At 38.6% G+C, this 18,331-nt stretch overlaps 4 protein-coding genes across 4 annotated transcripts; 1 reads left to right on the top strand and 3 right to left on the bottom strand.

Annotated features, from left to right (window-relative positions):
- Positions 1 to 2,772: 2,772 nt before the first annotated feature.
- On the bottom strand, positions 2,773 to 5,517 carry LOC135770003 (heat shock 70 kDa protein-like). The gene is made up of 2 exons (XM_065279598.2): positions 5,369 to 5,517; positions 2,773 to 5,008 (listed from the first exon to the last, which is right to left on the bottom strand). Exon 2 carries the CDS (start codon positions 4,982 to 4,984, stop codon positions 3,053 to 3,055), a length of 1,932 nt encoding a protein of 643 aa, XP_065135670.1. The 5' UTR covers positions 4,985 to 5,008; positions 5,369 to 5,517; the 3' UTR covers positions 2,773 to 3,052.
- Positions 5,518 to 7,525: 2,008 nt separating this feature from the next.
- Positions 7,526 to 10,189, bottom strand: LOC135770008 (heat shock 70 kDa protein-like). Its single transcript, XM_065279612.2, has 2 exons — positions 10,053 to 10,189; positions 7,526 to 9,689 (listed from the first exon to the last, which is right to left on the bottom strand). The coding sequence occupies exon 2, from the start codon at positions 9,664 to 9,666 to the stop codon at positions 7,735 to 7,737; it is 1,932 nt and encodes a 643-aa protein (XP_065135684.1). The 5' UTR covers positions 9,667 to 9,689; positions 10,053 to 10,189; the 3' UTR covers positions 7,526 to 7,734.
- Positions 10,190 to 11,619: 1,430 nt separating this feature from the next.
- LOC135759059 (heat shock 70 kDa protein) lies at positions 11,620 to 14,303 on the bottom strand. Its single transcript, XM_065273885.2, has 2 exons — positions 14,148 to 14,303; positions 11,620 to 13,804 (listed from the first exon to the last, which is right to left on the bottom strand). The coding sequence occupies exon 2, from the start codon at positions 13,778 to 13,780 to the stop codon at positions 11,849 to 11,851; it is 1,932 nt and encodes a 643-aa protein (XP_065129957.2). The 5' UTR covers positions 13,781 to 13,804; positions 14,148 to 14,303; the 3' UTR covers positions 11,620 to 11,848.
- A 1,107-nt stretch (positions 14,304 to 15,410) lies between these two features.
- On the top strand, positions 15,411 to 18,252 carry LOC135759037 (heat shock 70 kDa protein). The gene is made up of 2 exons (XM_065273853.2): positions 15,411 to 15,578; positions 16,139 to 18,252. Exon 2 carries the CDS (start codon positions 16,155 to 16,157, stop codon positions 18,084 to 18,086), a length of 1,932 nt encoding a protein of 643 aa, XP_065129925.2. The 5' UTR covers positions 15,411 to 15,578; positions 16,139 to 16,154; the 3' UTR covers positions 18,087 to 18,252.
- Positions 18,253 to 18,331: the final 79 nt, after the last annotated feature.

Here is an 18,331-nt window from a genome sequence, read left to right as displayed (position 1 = left end):
AAGCTGCAGTTGTCTGCTATAGAGTTACAGCTTGTTTGTTCCCATATTATAGGACAGCTTTGCTTAAATGAATGAGGGATGAGTTTCAAAGATTTACTATGCTACGAACAACAGCTAAATGTTTACATGTACTGTATGTGTGTGCGTACAGTCTAAAAGATCAGTGATGTAAGATTTCGCACTCTGTGTAAGTACAGTAGTGGCAGTGTTGGGGTTAACGCATTACAAGTAACGCACATTATGTAATAATATTACATTTCTGAAGAAACAAGTAAAGTAACGCATTACTTTATAAATGTTACTTTCTAAAAAAAGTAATGCAAGTTACTTTTCAGTTTAATTAATTCAATTTAAAAATTAAATAATGTACTGAAGAAACAAGTAAAGTAACGCATTACTTTATAAATGTTACTTTCTAAAAAAAGTAATGCAAGTTACTTTTCAGTTTAATTAATTCAATTTAAAAATTAAATAATGTACTGAATTAAACCGAACATATTAACGTAGAATTACGCACTCTGTGCGCCTGAGCGGGAACAGTTTGAGTCAGAAACAGAGATGGCAGGCCAGAGCTTTAAATTTTTTGCGATCATAAAAAACACCTGCAAGGCCTGAACAAGCCTCAGCCAAGTAAGAAACAGTAACGCAAAAGTAACTTAAAAGTAACGTAAGCATTACTTTCCATGAAAAGTAACTAAGTAACGCAATTAGTTACTTTTTCGGAGAGTAATTAATATTGTAATGCATTACTTATAACTTTCCCCAACACTGAGTATAGGTCCTTATCGACAGTGTTGCTCATGATTAGCATTTCAAATTGTATTTTTGTTAATAATCTATATCTGGCTGTTAAAAGCTTTATTCTGATTGGTTGAGAAATGATCTACAGGAATGCATTATTTTTTTTGTTGATAATCCCACACTTAACCGATCGAATGTCCAGACCAGAGCAATGTCTGTTTTAATCATGGTATAAGTGGAATAATTGACTTTGGTCCTATGAATTATTTGAAAATAATGCACATGACGCTTCACGTCATGGCATTACCACCAGTGTGTGTGCATTATTTTCTATTCATTCAATGGCTCATTATCAATTATTCCTTACTTAATTACAACGTCATGTTTTAATTGGTTCGTGTAAGGTGTTTGTGAGAGTGGGTGAAATGTTAGATTTCACACGTGGCAGCCTCACATGCATCCTGAGACACTCGTGTGCTATTGGCTCCAGTCACTGTTGAGATACATGTGCTTGATGATACCAACATAATCACGCTTATCAACATCTTAAAGCTGTGCTCATTATAACTCATCAGCAGCAGCTGTTAGACTGAAAAGAGAGTTTAGAGAATAAGTTATTTATGTATATTTATTTAATTAAGACAAAAAAATTTAATTACAAGTGACTCTAACAACAACAATAAGTTTGCATGCACAATAAATCGAGTGTTAGACTGATATGTGTTTTAACTTATACATTTTCTATATTTATTAAATCATATTTAAACTGCAGTTTGTATACACATTTCTATTGCCACATTGCCATTGTGGGCAGTGCCACCTGTGGTCCCTGTTTTGTTCTAATCTAGGGATGTATTCAAGGTCAAACTAATTTACAACCAGAGAACCATGCAGAAAAAAATACTTCCCGTGCCACTGTCTGACACTTGATCAGTGAAATAAGATATGAGCAGCAAAGCAGTGGCCACCTCGTGCATTCTGTAGGTCTTTGCAATGTGTGCTGAAATCTCTCTTGACATTTAATATCCCTCGAGTAACTATGGATGATGTACATTGTGTAATGCGTGTGAAGGGTTGTGTGTTCTGTGTAAAGAAGCCGATGAATTAGTGATGGTGTAGTGATAGAATGGGATGTCTGTTTATCTTGATTATGATGTTAGTGTCTTTTTTATGGTCTCGTGCTGTAAACCGCTTCTAAAGGAGAGACTTTAGTATCTGTGGTTGTCTTTTACACGCAGTCATGTTGACCCCTGCTGTATGTGTCAGGAACTACAGCCTGAATGGATACCAGAATTCTCTTTTACAAAGCCATTGGTTCTGCTGTAGCAGTTTTTGTGTGTGAAAATTACTATATTTATATCCTGGTGTATCTTATGTGTTATGTTCAACTATGTTTATTGCCTGTTGGATGTCCTGGCAAAACTTTAAAGGAATAGTCTACCCTTTTGCCATATTAAACTATGTTATTACCTCAATAGACGAATTAATACATACACAATAAATTTTTCAATGCGTGCACTGTACAGCGCGTTGTGAATGTGTTAGCATTTAGCCTAGACCCATTCATTCCTATGGTACCAAAAAAAGTTTTATTTTGTGGCACGGCACCATACTTACTGGTATAACTCCTCATGTAACAGTCTTTAAATAGGGAAAACACAGAAGTGTTTGGTGGCTTCCCTGTTTGGTACCATAGGAATGAATGGGGCTAGGCTAAATGCACGCATTGAAAAAAGATAGGTATGTATTAATTCGTCTAAGTTGAGGTAATAATAGTTTAATATGGCAAAAGGGTAGACTATTCCTTTAACTTTGGATATCTGACTATGATCATCAAATACAATCTTTTGATCTTTTAGGGAAAAATTGTGTTTAAATGTTTAAACTTGTCCATATATGTACATTTTATTTTTTATTTTTACGTGAGTTAGATCAGATAATTGTTTAAAAATGATTCTATTGAAAAGTGTGTAGGGTATTAGCGTAGTATGTAGAGTTTTATTAAAAAAAACACACACACACACAACAACATATTTATTAATTAACATTTATTTACTTTGTCATAACAATTATCAATATGCAACTGTAAAAAAAACATGAAAAACAAATATATAACATCACATACATTTTAAAAGTTAAAGGTTTTAAAATATTTACCCATTATTTATGCATACATTTATACATCTTTATGAAAACAAAGCAAACTTTAAATATATATGAGGTTTGGTGTTATAGTGTAAACATTCATAGGAAGATCATAGAATAAAAAAATGTGCAACTTTTTATTAGTCTTTTATCATTCTGCTGCCTTTTAATCCACCTCTTCAATAGTTGGTCCCTGGGAACCGGCCCCTGAACCGGCAGCACGTGCCTGAGCTCCACAACCTCCAGCTGGCATCCCTCCCTGATACAGTTTAGTAATGATTGGGTTACAGACTTTCTCCAGCTCTTTCAACTGATGTTCATACTCCTCCTTATCAGCCAACTGGTTGTTTTCTAGCCAGGTGATGGTCTCGTTGCATTTCTCAATAATTTTCTTCTTGTCATCTTCAGTGATTTTTCCTTTCAGGTTCTCATCCTCCACACTGTTTTTCATGTTGAAGGCGTAAGACTCCAGTGAGTTCTTGGCAGTAATTTTCTCTCTCTGAAGATCATCCTCTGCTTTGTATTTGTCAGCGTCCTGCACCATTCTCTCAATCTCTTCTTTGCTCAGTCGGCCCTTGTCATTGGTGATGGTGATCTTGTTCTCTTTGCCAGTGCTTTTGTCCACAGCTGACACATTTAGGATTCCATTGGCATCGATGTCAAAGGTCACTTCGATCTGAGGGACTCCACGTGGTGCAGGTGGAATTCCTGTCATCTCAAACTTCCCCAGCAGGTTGTTGTCTTTGGTCATGGCCCTCTCTCCCTCATATACCTGGATCAGGACGCCGGTCTGGTTGTCTGAGTAGGTGGTAAAGGTCTGGGTCTGTTTGGTGGGGATGGTGGTGTTGCGTTTGATGAGGGCAGTCATGACTCCTCCTGCTGTTTCAATACCCAGAGACAGTGGAGCAACATCCAGCAGCAAAAGATCTTGAACGTTTCCAGATGTGTCGCCCATAAGGATGGCGGCTTGCACTGCAGCACCATAAGCCACTGCTTCGTCTGGGTTGATGCTCTTGTTCAGCTCTCTTCCATTGAAGAAATCCTGCAGAAGTTTCTGGATCTTAGGGATTCTGGTTGATCCACCAACCAGAACAATGTCATTAATCTGAGACTTGTCCATTTTGGCATCTTTCAGGGCTTTCTCCACAGGTTCAAGAGTTCCCCTGAAGAGGTCTGCGCACAGCTCTTCAAATCTTGCTCTGGTGATGGATGTGTAGAAGTCAATGCCCTCATACAGGGAGTCGATCTCAATGCTGGCCTGAGAGCTGGATGACAGGGTTCTCTTGGCTCTCTCGCAAGCTGTACGAAGCCTCCTCAGTGCCCTCTTGTTCTGACTGATGTCCTTCTTGTGTTTCCTCTTAAATTCTTCTACAAAGTGATTCACCATACGATTGTCAAAGTCCTCCCCACCCAAATGAGTGTCTCCAGCTGTGGATTTCACCTCAAAGATGCCATCTTCAATGGTAAGAATAGACACATCAAATGTGCCTCCACCCAGGTCGAAGATCAGGACGTTACGCTCTGAACCTCTGCCTTTATCCAGCCCATAGGCGATGGCTGCAGCCGTGGGCTCGTTGATGATTCGTAGAACATTCAGCCCAGCGATTACTCCGGCGTCTTTAGTGGCCTGCCTCTGGGAGTCGTTGAAATAGGCGGGAACTGTGATAACCGCATTTGTCACCTTTTGTCCCAGGTAAGCCTCTGCAATCTCCTTCATCTTAACCAGGACCATGGATGAGATTTCTTCAGGGTTAAATGATTTGGTTTCTCCTTTGTATTCAACTTTCACCTTTGGCTTTCCCCCATCACTGATGACTTGGAAGGACCAATGCTTCATGTCAGACTGCACAACTGGATCATCGTATTTCCTGCCAATCAGCCTCTTGGCATCAAACACTGTGTTGCTGGGGTTCATGGCCACCTGGTTTTTAGCTGCATCTCCAATGAGCCTCTCTGTGTCTGTGAAGGCAACATAGCTTGGTGTTGTTCTGTTGCCCTGGTCATTAGCGATGATCTCCACTTTTCCATGCTGAAAAACTCCCACACAGGAGTAAGTGGTGCCCAGGTCAATTCCAATAGCGACTCCTTTTGCAGACATTTTTGACTCCTTTTTACTTTACACCTATAGTCAACAAAATAAAAGTAAAATCACTGAAGTGTTCAACATTCATTCTCACTTTTTTTGCATCTATTTTAGATGGGTTTTTTTAATGCAGAAGATAATATTTCAATGTTCATTTTTATCAGCACACAAATGGGCAGAATGTTTTATAAATGTTTTGTAATTAAAAACAACATAACAAAATAACATTTCCATCTAGTACCAGTGTATTTTTCCGTTGTTGTTATTGATTTGTTAACTTTTTCAAAATACATAATTTTATGCTAAAAACTTTCTGCTGTATATTATTTGCAATTTTAAGGTGTCAAGTATAAAAGCGGAATGAAATCTCAATGTTAGTTTAAATCATTTTCAACGTACCGTATATGAATGAAATGTCTTCTGTTGTATTACGCCTGTGTCGTAAAACGCTTTGCGGTTTTGCGCGCTCTCTCTCTCTCTCTTTCTCTCGTGCTGTGGTTCCGAAGTATGCCGATATGTACCGAACCAGAGCCCCTGTTGTGCTTTATATTATCCGGGATGGCGCCTTGAAGTTTCTCGAAAGCTCTTGCGATTTAGACCAATCATAACGAGACACAGTCGAGTGGCTCCTCCCACAGTGTAGCGTCATCTCGTCGTAATCCACTTCCAGATATTTCTCGAGTTTCTGTTATTATAAGACCTTTTAATATGATATCACACTTAATTTGTGATATAGTGTGTTTAAACATTCATATTTTTTTCCTAATACTAAGGTGGTTTGTCGGATGGCATATATAATGTGTTTTGAGTATAATATTTATAATGCTTCGTTAAATACAGTGAAATAGATATACATTTAACATGTATATAAATAACTGATGTATCATTGTGTTTCAGCAATATTTAATTGTCATTATGCCAAGGCAAAGTTTATTACCAAGGAGGGCCAAGCTAAAATAAAGAAATAATAAACCATCTCGAGATTTAAGTCATTTTAATGCGGGATGTAGCCTATCTTTAGTGTTTTGAGAAAAAAATCAAAATAAATTACATTTTGAGAATAAAGTCGTGATATTTTGATAATAATGTCATATTTTTAACATGACCTGTAGTGTTTGGAGTGACGTGATCAAGCAGATCTGCAAAGCAGATCCCAAATTACACACCTGCCTTATTAATAAAACTGTATGAGGGAGATGCGCTCAGAAAGGCAATTTGAAGGAATCTTACTCATCTAAAAGGCAAAATGGGGGCGATATTGTGAACAAGCAAAATTCTGTACACACCTTCATAAACAGGCATGCAACGAGCAGAATATAAATACAACGTAGTCTAAGGTTCACTTTAGGCGTGTTCTCGAAGCAAGAATATGAAAGCAAGTTTTAGGCATGTCCTTATATAACCATGAAGGATAACATTGAGGCTTAATGCATTTACACAGTGATATTAAAACACCAAATTCAGCAAACATTTTATTAATAAAACATTCTCTGTACAGGCAAGCAGAAGATCCCAGAATAAAGAACGCAAAACGCAAAGGGCATGCACGTTAATTAGTTTCCTTCAGTGAAAACGAGAACTTTCTGGGCTTTTCTGCTTGACTACATGCTTATTAATAACACACCTTTAGTGTAAAGTGAATTTAGTGTATTAATATTACTGTCTTCATGTATTAAACCACTTTGAGAATATGGCTAACCTGACAATATTTATTCTGAAACAGATTCTGAGCGCATCTCCTTATTTGCATGAAAAAGGCAGCTATGTAATTTGGTATCTGCTTTGCAGATCTGCTTGTTCACTTCACATCAAAGACGTAAATGTAAAAAATGACATTATTATAAAAATATTACGACTTTATTTTCGTTATATATTTATTTTATTCTCAAATTGTATTTGTTTTACTTTTTTTCCTTACTAACTAGTTAAATCTCGCATTATAATTACTTTAATAGCAAGATGGTTTTATTTTTTATATAATATAGGCCCTAATCCTCACTGGTAGTTAATTATAAGAACTATTTGTTTCTGTATTCGTTTCTTTTTTATGGTCTCACCCCTTCTTACGAAGAGAAGACTTTAGTATCTGTGGTTGTCTTTTACACACAGTCATGGTGACCCCTGCTGTATGTGTCAGGAACTACAGCCAAAATGGATACAATAATTCTCTTTTACCAAGCCATTGGTTCTGCCTGAGCAGTTTTTGTGTGTGAAAATGACTGCATTTACATTCTGGGGTATCTTATGTGTTATTGTGTTAAGCTGTGTTTATTGGCTGTTGGATGTCCTGGCAAAATAAAAATAAAATAACTTTGGACATTATCCAACAGTGATCATCAAATGTATAATTGTTTGATCTTTTTTTTAAAGGTTTAAACTTTATTTTTTTCCTTACATGTGCATTTTAATGAACATTTTACAATTATTCTATTGAAATGTCAAAAAAGTGGTAATTAAAAATGTAAAAGATGGTGTACAGTTGATCTTTTTTTAGGATTGTACTAATTTTGTTTTTAATTAAAAAAAAGTAATAACACTTATTTATTAATAAATAACATTTATTTACTTCATCATAACATTAATCAGCATACAACTGTAACAAAATATTTAACATCACATACATTTTAAAATGTGTACATATTTATATAAACAATGTGAACTTTTTTAATGTAAACATTTACAGGAAGATCATAACAGTAAAGAAGTTCTTGCAACAAAAACCTAACAGAATTTTTTTCATCAGTCTTTTATAATTTTTTTGCTTTTTAATCCACCTCTTCAATAGTTGGTCCCTGGGAACCGGCCCCTGAACCGGCAGCACGTGCCTGAGCTCCACAGCCTCCAGCTGGCATCCCTCCCTGATACAGTTTAGTAATGATTGGGTTACAGACTTTCTCCAGCTCTTTCAAATGATGTTCATACTCCTCCTTATCAGCCAACTGGTTGTTCTCTAGCCAGGTGATGGTCTCGTTGCATTTCTCAATAATTTTCTTCTTGTCATCTTCACTGATTTTTCCTTTCAGGTTCTCATCCTCCACACTGTTTTTCATGTTGAAGGCGTAAGACTCCAGTGAGTTCTTGGCAGTAATTTTCTCTCTCTGAAGATCATCCTCTGCTTTGTATTTGTCAGCGTCCTGCACCATTCTCTCAATCTCTTCTTTGCTCAGTCGGCCCTTGTCATTGGTGATGGTGATCTTGTTCTCTTTGCCAGTGCTTTTGTCCACAGCTGACACATTTAGGATTCCATTGGCATCGATGTCAAAGGTCACTTCGATCTGAGGGACTCCACGTGGTGCAGGTGGAATTCCTGTCAGCTCAAACTTCCCCAGCAGGTTGTTGTCTTTGGTCATGGCCCTCTCTCCCTCAAATACCTGGATCAGGACGCCGGGCTGGTTGTCTGAGTAGGTGGTAAAGGTCTGGGTCTGTTTGGTGGGGATGGTGGTGTTGCGTTTGATGAGGGCAGTCATGACTCCTCCTGCTGTTTCAATACCCAGAGACAGTGGAGCAACATCCAGCAGCAAAAGATCTTGAACGTTTCCAGATGTGTCGCCCATAAGGATGGCGGCTTGCACTGCAGCACCATAAGCCACTGCTTCGTCTGGGTTGATGCTCTTGTTCAGCTCTCTTCCATTGAAGAAATCTTGCAGAAGTTTCTGGATCTTAGGGATTCTCGTTGATCCACCGACCAGAACAATGTCATTAATCTGAGACTTGTCCATTTTGGCATCTTTCAGGGCTTTCTCCACAGGTTCAAGAGTTCCCCTAAAGAGGTCTGCGCACAGCTCTTCAAATCTTGCTCTGGTGATGGATGTGTAGAAGTCAATGCCCTCATACAGGGAGTCGATCTCAATGCTGGCCTGAGAGCTGGATGACAGGGTTCTCTTGGCTCTCTCGCAAGCTGTACGAAGCCTCCTCAGTGCCCTCTTGTTCTGACTGATGTCCTTCTTGTGTTTCCTCTTAAATTCTTCTACAAAGTGATTCACCATGCGGTTGTCAAAGTCCTCCCCACCCAAATGAGTGTCTCCAGCTGTGGATTTCACCTCAAAGATGCCATCTTCAATGGTCAAGATGGACACATCAAATGTGCCTCCACCCAGGTCAAAGATCAGGACGTTACGCTCTGAACCTTTGCTTTTATCCAGCCCATAGGCGATGGCTGCAGCCGTGGGCTCGTTGATGATTCGGAGAACATTCAGCCCAGCGATTACTCCGGCGTCTTTAGTGGCCTGCCTCTGGGAGTCGTTGAAATAGGCGGGAACTGTGATAACTGCATTTGTCACCTTCTGTCCCAGGTAAGCCTCTGCAATCTCCTTCATCTTAATCAGGACCATGGATGAGATTTCTTCAGGGTTAAATGATTTGGTTTCTCCTTTGTATTCAACTTTGACCTTTGGCTTTCCCCCATCGCTGATGACTTGGAAGGACCAATGCTTCATGTCAGACTGCACGACTGGATCATCAAATTTCCTGCCAATCAGCCTCTTGGCATCAAACACTGTGTTGCTGGGGTTCATGGCCACCTGGTTTTTAGCTGCATCTCCAATGAGCCTCTCTGTGTCTGTGAAGGCAACATAGCTTGGTGTTGTTCTGTTGCCCTGGTCATTAGCGATGATCTCCACTTTTCCATGCTGAAAAACTCCCACACAGGAGTAGGTGGTGCCCAGGTCAATTCCAATAGCAACTCCTTTTGCAGACATTTTCGACTTCTTTTACTTTACACCTATAGTCAACAAAACAAAAGTAAAATCAGTAAAGTGTTCAACATTCATTCTCACATTTTTTTGCATCTATTTTAGATCATTTTTTGCAATACAGAAGATAATATTTCAGTGTTCATTTTTATCAGCACACAAATAGGCAGAATGTTTTATAAATGTTTTCTAATTAAAAACAACATAATAAAATAACATTTCCTGCTAGTAGCAGTTTTTCTTTTTTTTTTTGGTTATTGATTTGTTATATTTTTCAAAATACATCATTTTATGCTAAAAACAAACTTTCTGCTGTGTATTTGCAATTTTTAGGTATCAAGTATAAAAACGGAATGAAATCTAAATGTTAGTTTAAATAATTTTTAACGTACCGTATATGAATGAGATGTCTTCTATTGTATTACGCCTGTGTCGTAAAACGCTTTGCGGTCTTGCGCTCTCTCTCTCTCTCTCTCTCTTTCTCTCGTGCTGTGGTTCCGAAGTATGCCGATATGTACCGAACCAGAGCTTCTGTTGTGCTTTATATTATCCGGGATGGCGCCTTGAAGTTTCTCGAAAGCTCTTGCGATTTAGACCAATCATAACGAGACACAGTCAAGTGGCTCCTCCCACAGTGTAGCGTCATCTATTAATTCACTTCCAGATATTTCTCGAGTTTCTGTTATTATAAGACCTTGATATCACATTTAATATGTGATATAGTGTGTTTAAACATTCATGATTTTTTTCTTAATAAGGCGGATGGCATATACATGTGTTTTGAGTATAATATTTATTATATTTACATTGAATGTGGCTAATGCATTTAAACAGTCATATTAAAACACAAATTTATCAAACATTTTATTAATAAGACATTGTTTGTACAAGCAAGCAGAAGATCCCAGAATAAGAACGCAAAACGCTAAAGGGCACGTTAGTTTCCTTTAGTGAAAACGAGCACATTCTGGGCTTTTCTGCTTGACAGTACATGCTTATTAATAACATATCTTAAGTGTATAGTTAATTTAGTGTATTAATATTACTGTCTTAATGTATTAAACCACTTTGAGAATATGCCTAAACTGAAAATATTTATTCTGAAACAGATTCTGAGCGCATCTCCCTTATTTGCCTGTTTTATGAAAAAGGCAGCTATGTAATTTGGTATCTGCTTTGCAGATCTGCTTGATCACATCAATCCAAACATGTTAATGTAAAAATATGACATTATTATCAAAATATTATGACTTTATTCTCGTTATATATTGCTTTAATTTTTGAATTTATATGAGTTTATTCTCAAAATTGTATTTATTTTGAATTTTTTCCTCGAAAAAACTACTAGTTAAATCTCGCAATAATGACTTTAATCTCGATATAGTTTTTTTATCTGGCTATAATCCTCCTTTGTAGTTCATTACAATAACTTTTTGTTTCAGTATTAGTTTCTTTTTTTATGGTCTCGTGCTGTAAACCCCTTCTAAAGGAGAGACTTTAGTATCTGTGGTTGTCTTTTACACACAGTCATGTTGACCCCTGCTGTATGTGTCAGGAACTACAGCCTGAATGGATACCAGAACTCTCTTTTACAAAGCCATTGGTTCTGGTGTAGCAGTTTTTTTGTGCGAAAATGACTGTATTTACCTTCTGGGGTATCTTATGTGTTACTGTGTCAAACTGTGTTTATTGCCTGTTGGATGTCCTGGCAAAATAAAAAAAACTAACTCTGGACCTCATCCAACAGTGATCATCAAATGTATAATCTTTTTATAATTTTTTAAAGGTTTAAACTTATTTTTTTCCTTACTTGTGCATTTTAATGAAAATTTTAAAATTATTCTATTGAAATGTAAAAATGTGATAATAAAGAATTAAAAGATGGTGTAGAGTTGATCATTTATTAGGCTAGTATGTAGTTTTGTTTTTATTTAAAAAAAGTAATAGCACAACTACATATTTATTAATAAATAACATTTATTTACTTCGTCATAACATATATCAGCATACAACTGTAACAAAATGTGAAATATTTAACATCATATACATTTTTACATCTTTATATAAACACTGTGAACTTTTCTAATGTAAACATTTACAGGAAGATCTTAACAGTAAAAAAGTTCTTGCAACACAGTAAAAACTGAACAGAGATTTTTTTATCAGTCTTTTATCATTTTCTTGCTTTTTAATCCACCTCTTCAATAGTTGGTCCCTGGGAACCGGCCCCTGAACCGGCAGCACGTGCCTGAGCTCCACAGCCTCCAGCTGGCATCTCTCCCTGATACAGTTTAGTAATGATTGGGTTACAGACTTTCTCCAGCTCTTTCAAATGATGTTCATACTCCTCCTTATCAGCCAACTGGTTGTTCTCTAGCCAGGTGATGGTCTTGTTGCATTTCTCAATAACTTTCTTCTTGTCATCTTCACTGATTTTTCCTTTCAGGTTCTCATCCTCCACACTGTTTTTCATGTTGAAGGCGTAAGACTCCAGTGAGTTCTTGGCAGTAATTTTCTCTCTCTGAAGATCATCCTCTGCTTTGTATTTGTCAGCGTCCTGCACCATTCTCTCAATCTCTTCTTTGCTCAGTCGGCCCTTGTCATTGGTGATGGTGATCTTGTTCTCTTTGCCAGTGCTTTTGTCCACAGCTGACACATTTAGGATTCCATTGGCATCGATGTCAAAGGTCACTTCGATCTGAGGGACTCCACGTGGTGCAGGTGGAATTCCTGTCAGCTCAAACTTCCCCAGCAGGTTGTTGTCTTTGGTCATGGCCCTCTCTCCCTCATATACCTGGATCAGGACGCCGGGCTGGTTGTCTGAGTAGGTGGTAAAGGTCTGGGTCTGTTTGGTGGGGATGGTGGTGTTGCGTTTGATGAGGGCAGTCATGACTCCTCCTGCTGTTTCAATACCCAGAGACAGTGGAGCAACATCCAGCAGCAAAAGATCTTGAACGTTTCCAGATGTGTCGCCCATAAGGATGGCGGCTTGCACTGCAGCACCATAAGCCACTGCTTCGTCTGGGTTGATGCTCTTGTTCAGCTCTCTTCCATTGAAGAAATCCTGCAGAAGTTTCTGGATCTTAGGGATTCTGGTTGATCCACCAACCAAAACAATGTCATTAATCTGAGACTTGTCCATTTTGGCATCTTTCAGGGCTTTCTCCACAGGTTCAAGAGTTCCCCTAAAGAGGTCTGCGCACAGCTCTTCAAATCTTGCTCTGGTGATGGATGTGTAGAAGTCAATGCCCTCATACAGGGAGTCGATCTCAATGCTGGCCTGAGAGCTGGATGACAGGGTTCTCTTGGCTCTCTCGCAAGCTGTACGAAGCCTCCTCAGTGCCCTCTTGTTCTGACTGATGTCCTTTTTGTGTTTCCTCTTAAATTCTTCTACAAAGTGATTCACCATACGATTGTCAAAGTCCTCCCCACCCAGGTGAGTGTCTCCAGCTGTGGATTTCACCTCAAAGATGCCATCTTCAATGGTAAGAATAGACACATCAAATGTGCCTCCACCCAGGTCGAAAATCAGGACGTTACGCTCTGAACCTTTGCCTTTATCCAGCCCATAGGCGATGGCTGCAGCCGTGGGCTCGTTGATGATTCGGAGAACATTCAGCCCAGCGATTACTCCGGCGTCTTTAGTGGCCTGCCTCTGGGAGTCGTTGAAATAGGCGGGAACTGTGATAACCGCATTTGTCACCTTCTGACCCAGGTAAGCCTCTGCAATCTCCTTCATCTTCACCAGGACCATGGATGAGATTTCTTCAGGGTTAAATGATTTGGTTTCTCCTTTGTATTCAACTTTCACCTTTGGCTTTCCCCCATCGCTGATGACTTGGAAGGACCAATGCTTCATGTCAGACTGCACAACTGGATCATCAAATTTCCTGCCAATCAGCCTCTTGGCATCAAACACTGTGTTGCTGGGGTTCATGGCCACCTGGTTTTTAGCTGCATCTCCAATGAGCCTCTCTGTGTCTGTGAAGGCAACATAGCTTGGTGTTGTTCTGTTGCCCTGGTCATTAGCGATGATCTCCACTTTTCCATGCTGAAAAACTCCCACACAGGAGTAGGTGGTGCCCAGGTCAATTCCAATAGCAACTCCTTTTGCCGACATTTTCGACTTCTTTTTACTTTACACCTATAGTCAACAAAACAAAAGTAAAATCACTGAAGTGTTCAACATTTGCATCAATTTTAGACCTTTTTTTAATGCAGAGTATAATATTTTAAGGTTACATTTTCTCAGAACACAAATGGGCAGAATGTTTTATAAATGTTTTCTAATTAAAAACAACATAACAAAATAACATTTCCAGCTAGTAACAGTTTATTTGGTTATTGATTTGTTATATTTTATTTAACATTTTATACAGTACAAATTAAACTGCTATAATCTATCTGCTATGTATTTACAAGTTTAAGGCATCAAGTATATAAACTGAATGAAGTCTCAATTTTAGTCTAAATATTTTTTTACGTACCGTGTATGAATGAGATGTCTTCTCTTGTATTACGCCTGTGTCGTAAAACGCTTTGCGGTCTTGCGCGCTCTCTCTCTCTTTCTCTCGTGCTGTGGTTCCGAAGTATGCCGAGATGTACCGAACCAGAGCTTCTGTTGAGCTTTATATTATCCAGGATGGCGCTCTTGAACTTTCTCGAAACCTCCGGCGACTAAGACCAATCATAACGAGACACAGTCGAGTGGCTCCTCCCACAGTGTAGCGTCAGCTAGTAATCCACTTCCAGATATTTCTCGAGTTTCTGTTATTATAAGACATTTAAATGTGATACTAAATTTAATATGTGATATAGTGTGTTTAAACATTCATCATTTTGTCTTAATAATGTAGTTTCTCGGATGGCATATATAGCCTAAATAGTTTACACTAGTTTAAATAACCGACGAGTAGTATTATTGTGTTTCATCAATTTGCCAAGGCAAAGTTTAACTATTAACTATTTGTTTATGTATGGTATTTAAAAGGACAAAAAAATAAAAAGCAAAGGTACATGGCAGTGCGTTTAAATGTGCTTTCTTTTAGCTGTTTTTGTCATTTTGTTATATGATTTACATACAGTACTGGCCATTTTGTACAGTATTTATATTTATTTAGGTTAGCATAAACTATTTAAATAAGAGGAGTAGCCCATGATACTAAATAGAGTACTCTAAACTAGATTGTGTAATCTATGACAAAACTGTTAAAAATCATACAAGCTACAGCATATCAGGGAATACAAGTTATTGTAATAATACAAAGACGAATAGAAAACAAAAATCTCGCGGAAAATCAAGCATACTTTGAGTTCAGTTTAACCAGTTATTAATGTTTTGCGTTAAAGTCATTTTCTTTGGAGCAATATTTTTATTTTTAAAACAAAGTTAAAGACTACTCCGGAACGTTGGAGACTTTTCTGGAACATTAGAGACTTTTCGAGTCATATCTATCAATTCCGCGCATGTTTCACTAGAGGTCAGTGTTATGTCATCATGTTAAGGACGGGTTTACTTCTATTATTGCAGACACCATTCTATCTTTAATGTTTTTAGTCCTTTGTAGCGGCAAAGTTCATGAATGGCATAAGAATGTTTTTATTACAAATTAGTAAATAATATCACTGTATTCATGCGAGTCCACAGAAATATTCTCGCAGACGCTTCTTTGACGGCTGACGTAAGCGCGTCTGCTTGGCTCTGATTGGTCAGATTCTCAGGACGCTTCCAGAAGTGTGTAGAGTTTGAATGCATGAGCTCTGTGGTGTATTTAAACAGTGGCTGGTGGAGGAAGAAACCATGAACTTATTGGAAGCTTAAGCGATAAGAAGCAGAAGAGTTTTTAAAATTTCCGTGAGGATTTAATTTCTAATATTTTATTTATTCAAAATTATTATCACATCCCAGAACCTGCTTGGTAAGTAGGCTAATCTGTATATATTGCACTCAAACTAAAGACACAAATGCTTAACGATTATATTTGCTTTGATTATTCTATGTACATTTTGTAGAGTCTTTATTTTTTCTTAATTGTGTTAATTTAGTATACTTGTATAGTATATTAGTAATTACTGTACTTTATTAACGTATATTACAATATTCCAAAGTAATACCTATAGTGAAAGTGTATAATATTTATTATGGTAAGGTTAAAAAACTCTAGAGTATCTAGGAATTTTACTACAGTTTACTATAGTAAATACTTAAATATGCAACATTGTTTTTCCATGTGCGTGTACTTATAAAAACATTATAACATTTTTGTTGTTTATGAAAACACAGTGTCTAACCTAATATAAATATAAAATATAAATATATAACCTTATAATATAATATAACCGTATTACTAGAATATATATACAATTGGTTTGTTTATTAACATATTATTTCCTATCGAACATAATACACAATAATTTTATCCATGTTGAAATGGTGCTAAATCTAATTTTTTCTGTTTTTGTATTTTATGTCAAACAGTTTGCTGTGATCAAAAATGTCTGCAAAAGGAGTCGCTATTGGAATTGACCTGGGCACCACTTACTCCTGTGTGGGAGTTTTTCAGCATGGAAAAGTGGAGATCATCGCTAATGACCAGGGCAACAGAACAACACCAAGCTATGTTGCCTTCACAGACACAGAGAGGCTCATTGGAGATGCAGCTAAAAACCAGGTGGCCATGAACCCCAGCAACACAGTGTTTGATGCCAAGAGGCTGATTGGCAGGAAATTTGATGATCCAGTTGTGCAGTCTGACATGAAGCATTGGTCCTTCCAAGTCATCAGCGATGGGGGAAAGCCAAAGGTCAAAGTTGAATACAAAGGAGAAACCAAATCATTTAACCCTGAAGAAATCTCATCCATGGTCTTGGTTAAGATGAAGGAGATTGCAGAGGCTTACCTGGGACAGAAGGTGACAAATGCGGTTATCACAGTTCCTGCCTATTTCAACGACTCCCAGAGGCAGGCCACTAAAGACGCCGGAGTAATCGCTGGGCTGAATGTTCTCCGAATCATCAACGAGCCCACGGCTGCAGCCATCGCCTATGGGCTGGATAAAGGCAGAGGTTCAGAGCGTAACGTCCTGATCTTCGACCTGGGTGGAGGCACATTTGATGTGTCCATCTTGACCATTGAAGATGGCATCTTTGAGGTGAAATCCACAGCTGGAGACACTCACCTGGGTGGGGAGGACTTTGACAACCGCATGATGAATCACTTTGTAGAAGAGTTCAAGAGGAAACACAAGAAGGACATCAGTCAGAACAAGAGGGCACTGAGGAGGCTTCGTACAGCTTGCGAGAGAGCCAAGAGAACCCTGTCATCCAGCTCTCAGGCCAGCATTGAGATCGACTCCCTGTATGAGGGCATTGACTTCTACACATCCATCACCAGAGCAAGATTTGAAGAGCTGTGCGCAGACCTCTTTAGGGGAACTCTTGAACCTGTGGAGAAAGCCCTGAAAGATGCCAAAATGGACAAGTCTCAGATTAATGACATTGTTTTGGTTGGTGGATCAACCAGAATCCCTAAGATCCAGAAACTTCTGCAAGATTTCTTCAATGGAAGAGAGCTGAACAAGAGCATCAACCCAGACGAAGCAGTGGCTTATGGTGCTGCGGTGCAAGCCGCCATCCTTATGGGCGACACTTCTGGAAACGTTCAAGATCTTTTGCTGCTGGATGTTGCTCCACTGTCTCTGGGTATTGAAACAGCAGGAGGAGTCATGACTGCCCTCATCAAACGCAACACCACCATCCCCACCAAACAGACCCAGACCTTTACCACCTACTCAGACAACCAGCCCGGCGTCCTGATCCAGGTATATGAGGGAGAGAGGGCCATGACCAAAGACAACAACCTGCTGGGGAAGTTTGAGCTGACAGGAATTCCACCTGCACCACGTGGAGTCCCTCAGATCGAAGTGACCTTTGACATCGATGCCAATGGAATCCTAAATGTGTCAGCTGTGGACAAAAGCACTGGCAAAGAGAACAAGATCACCATCACCAATGACAAGGGCCGACTGAGCAAAGAAGAGATTGAGAGAATGGTGCAGGACGCTGACAAATACAAAGCAGAGGATGATCTTCAGAGAGAGAAAATTACTGCCAAGAACTCACTGGAGTCTTACGCCTTCAACATGAAAAACAGTGTGGAGGATGAGAACCTGAAAGGAAAAATCAGTGAAGATGACAAGAAGAAAGTTATTGAGAAATGCAAAGAGACCATCACCTGGCTAGAAAACAACCAGTTGGCTGATAAGGAGGAGTATGAACATCAGTTGAAAGAGCTGGAGAAAGTCTGTAACCCAATCATTACTAAATTGTATCAGGGAGGGATGCCAGCTGGAGGCTGTGGAGCTCAGGCACGTGCTGCCGGTTCAGGGGCCGGTTCCCAGGGACCAACTATTGAAGAGGTGGATTGAGACCATTTAACACAATTTAAGTGTTAAATGTCTGCAAGACCTCAATTCAGAAAGACTTTTACAGACCAATGTGGACTGATTTGTGTACTAGCTAGTTATGCTAGTGCTATAAAGAAACTTTTATATATGATATTGCTGCTATTATACTTATATTTTTTTATTCTCAAAACACTGTTTAATTGATAAACTGAAAGATATGTATTGATATGTAATATAAACATTGTTATTGGTTGTGTCTTTCATGA

Source organism: Paramisgurnus dabryanus, chromosome 3 (assembly GCF_030506205.2).
Source record: "Paramisgurnus dabryanus chromosome 3, PD_genome_1.1, whole genome shotgun sequence".
In the NCBI taxonomy this organism is placed as follows: Eukaryota; Metazoa; Chordata; class Actinopteri; order Cypriniformes; family Cobitidae; genus Paramisgurnus; species Paramisgurnus dabryanus.
The sequence above is the reverse complement of the archived record's forward strand: the minus strand, read 5'-3'. Positions and strand labels throughout refer to the sequence as shown.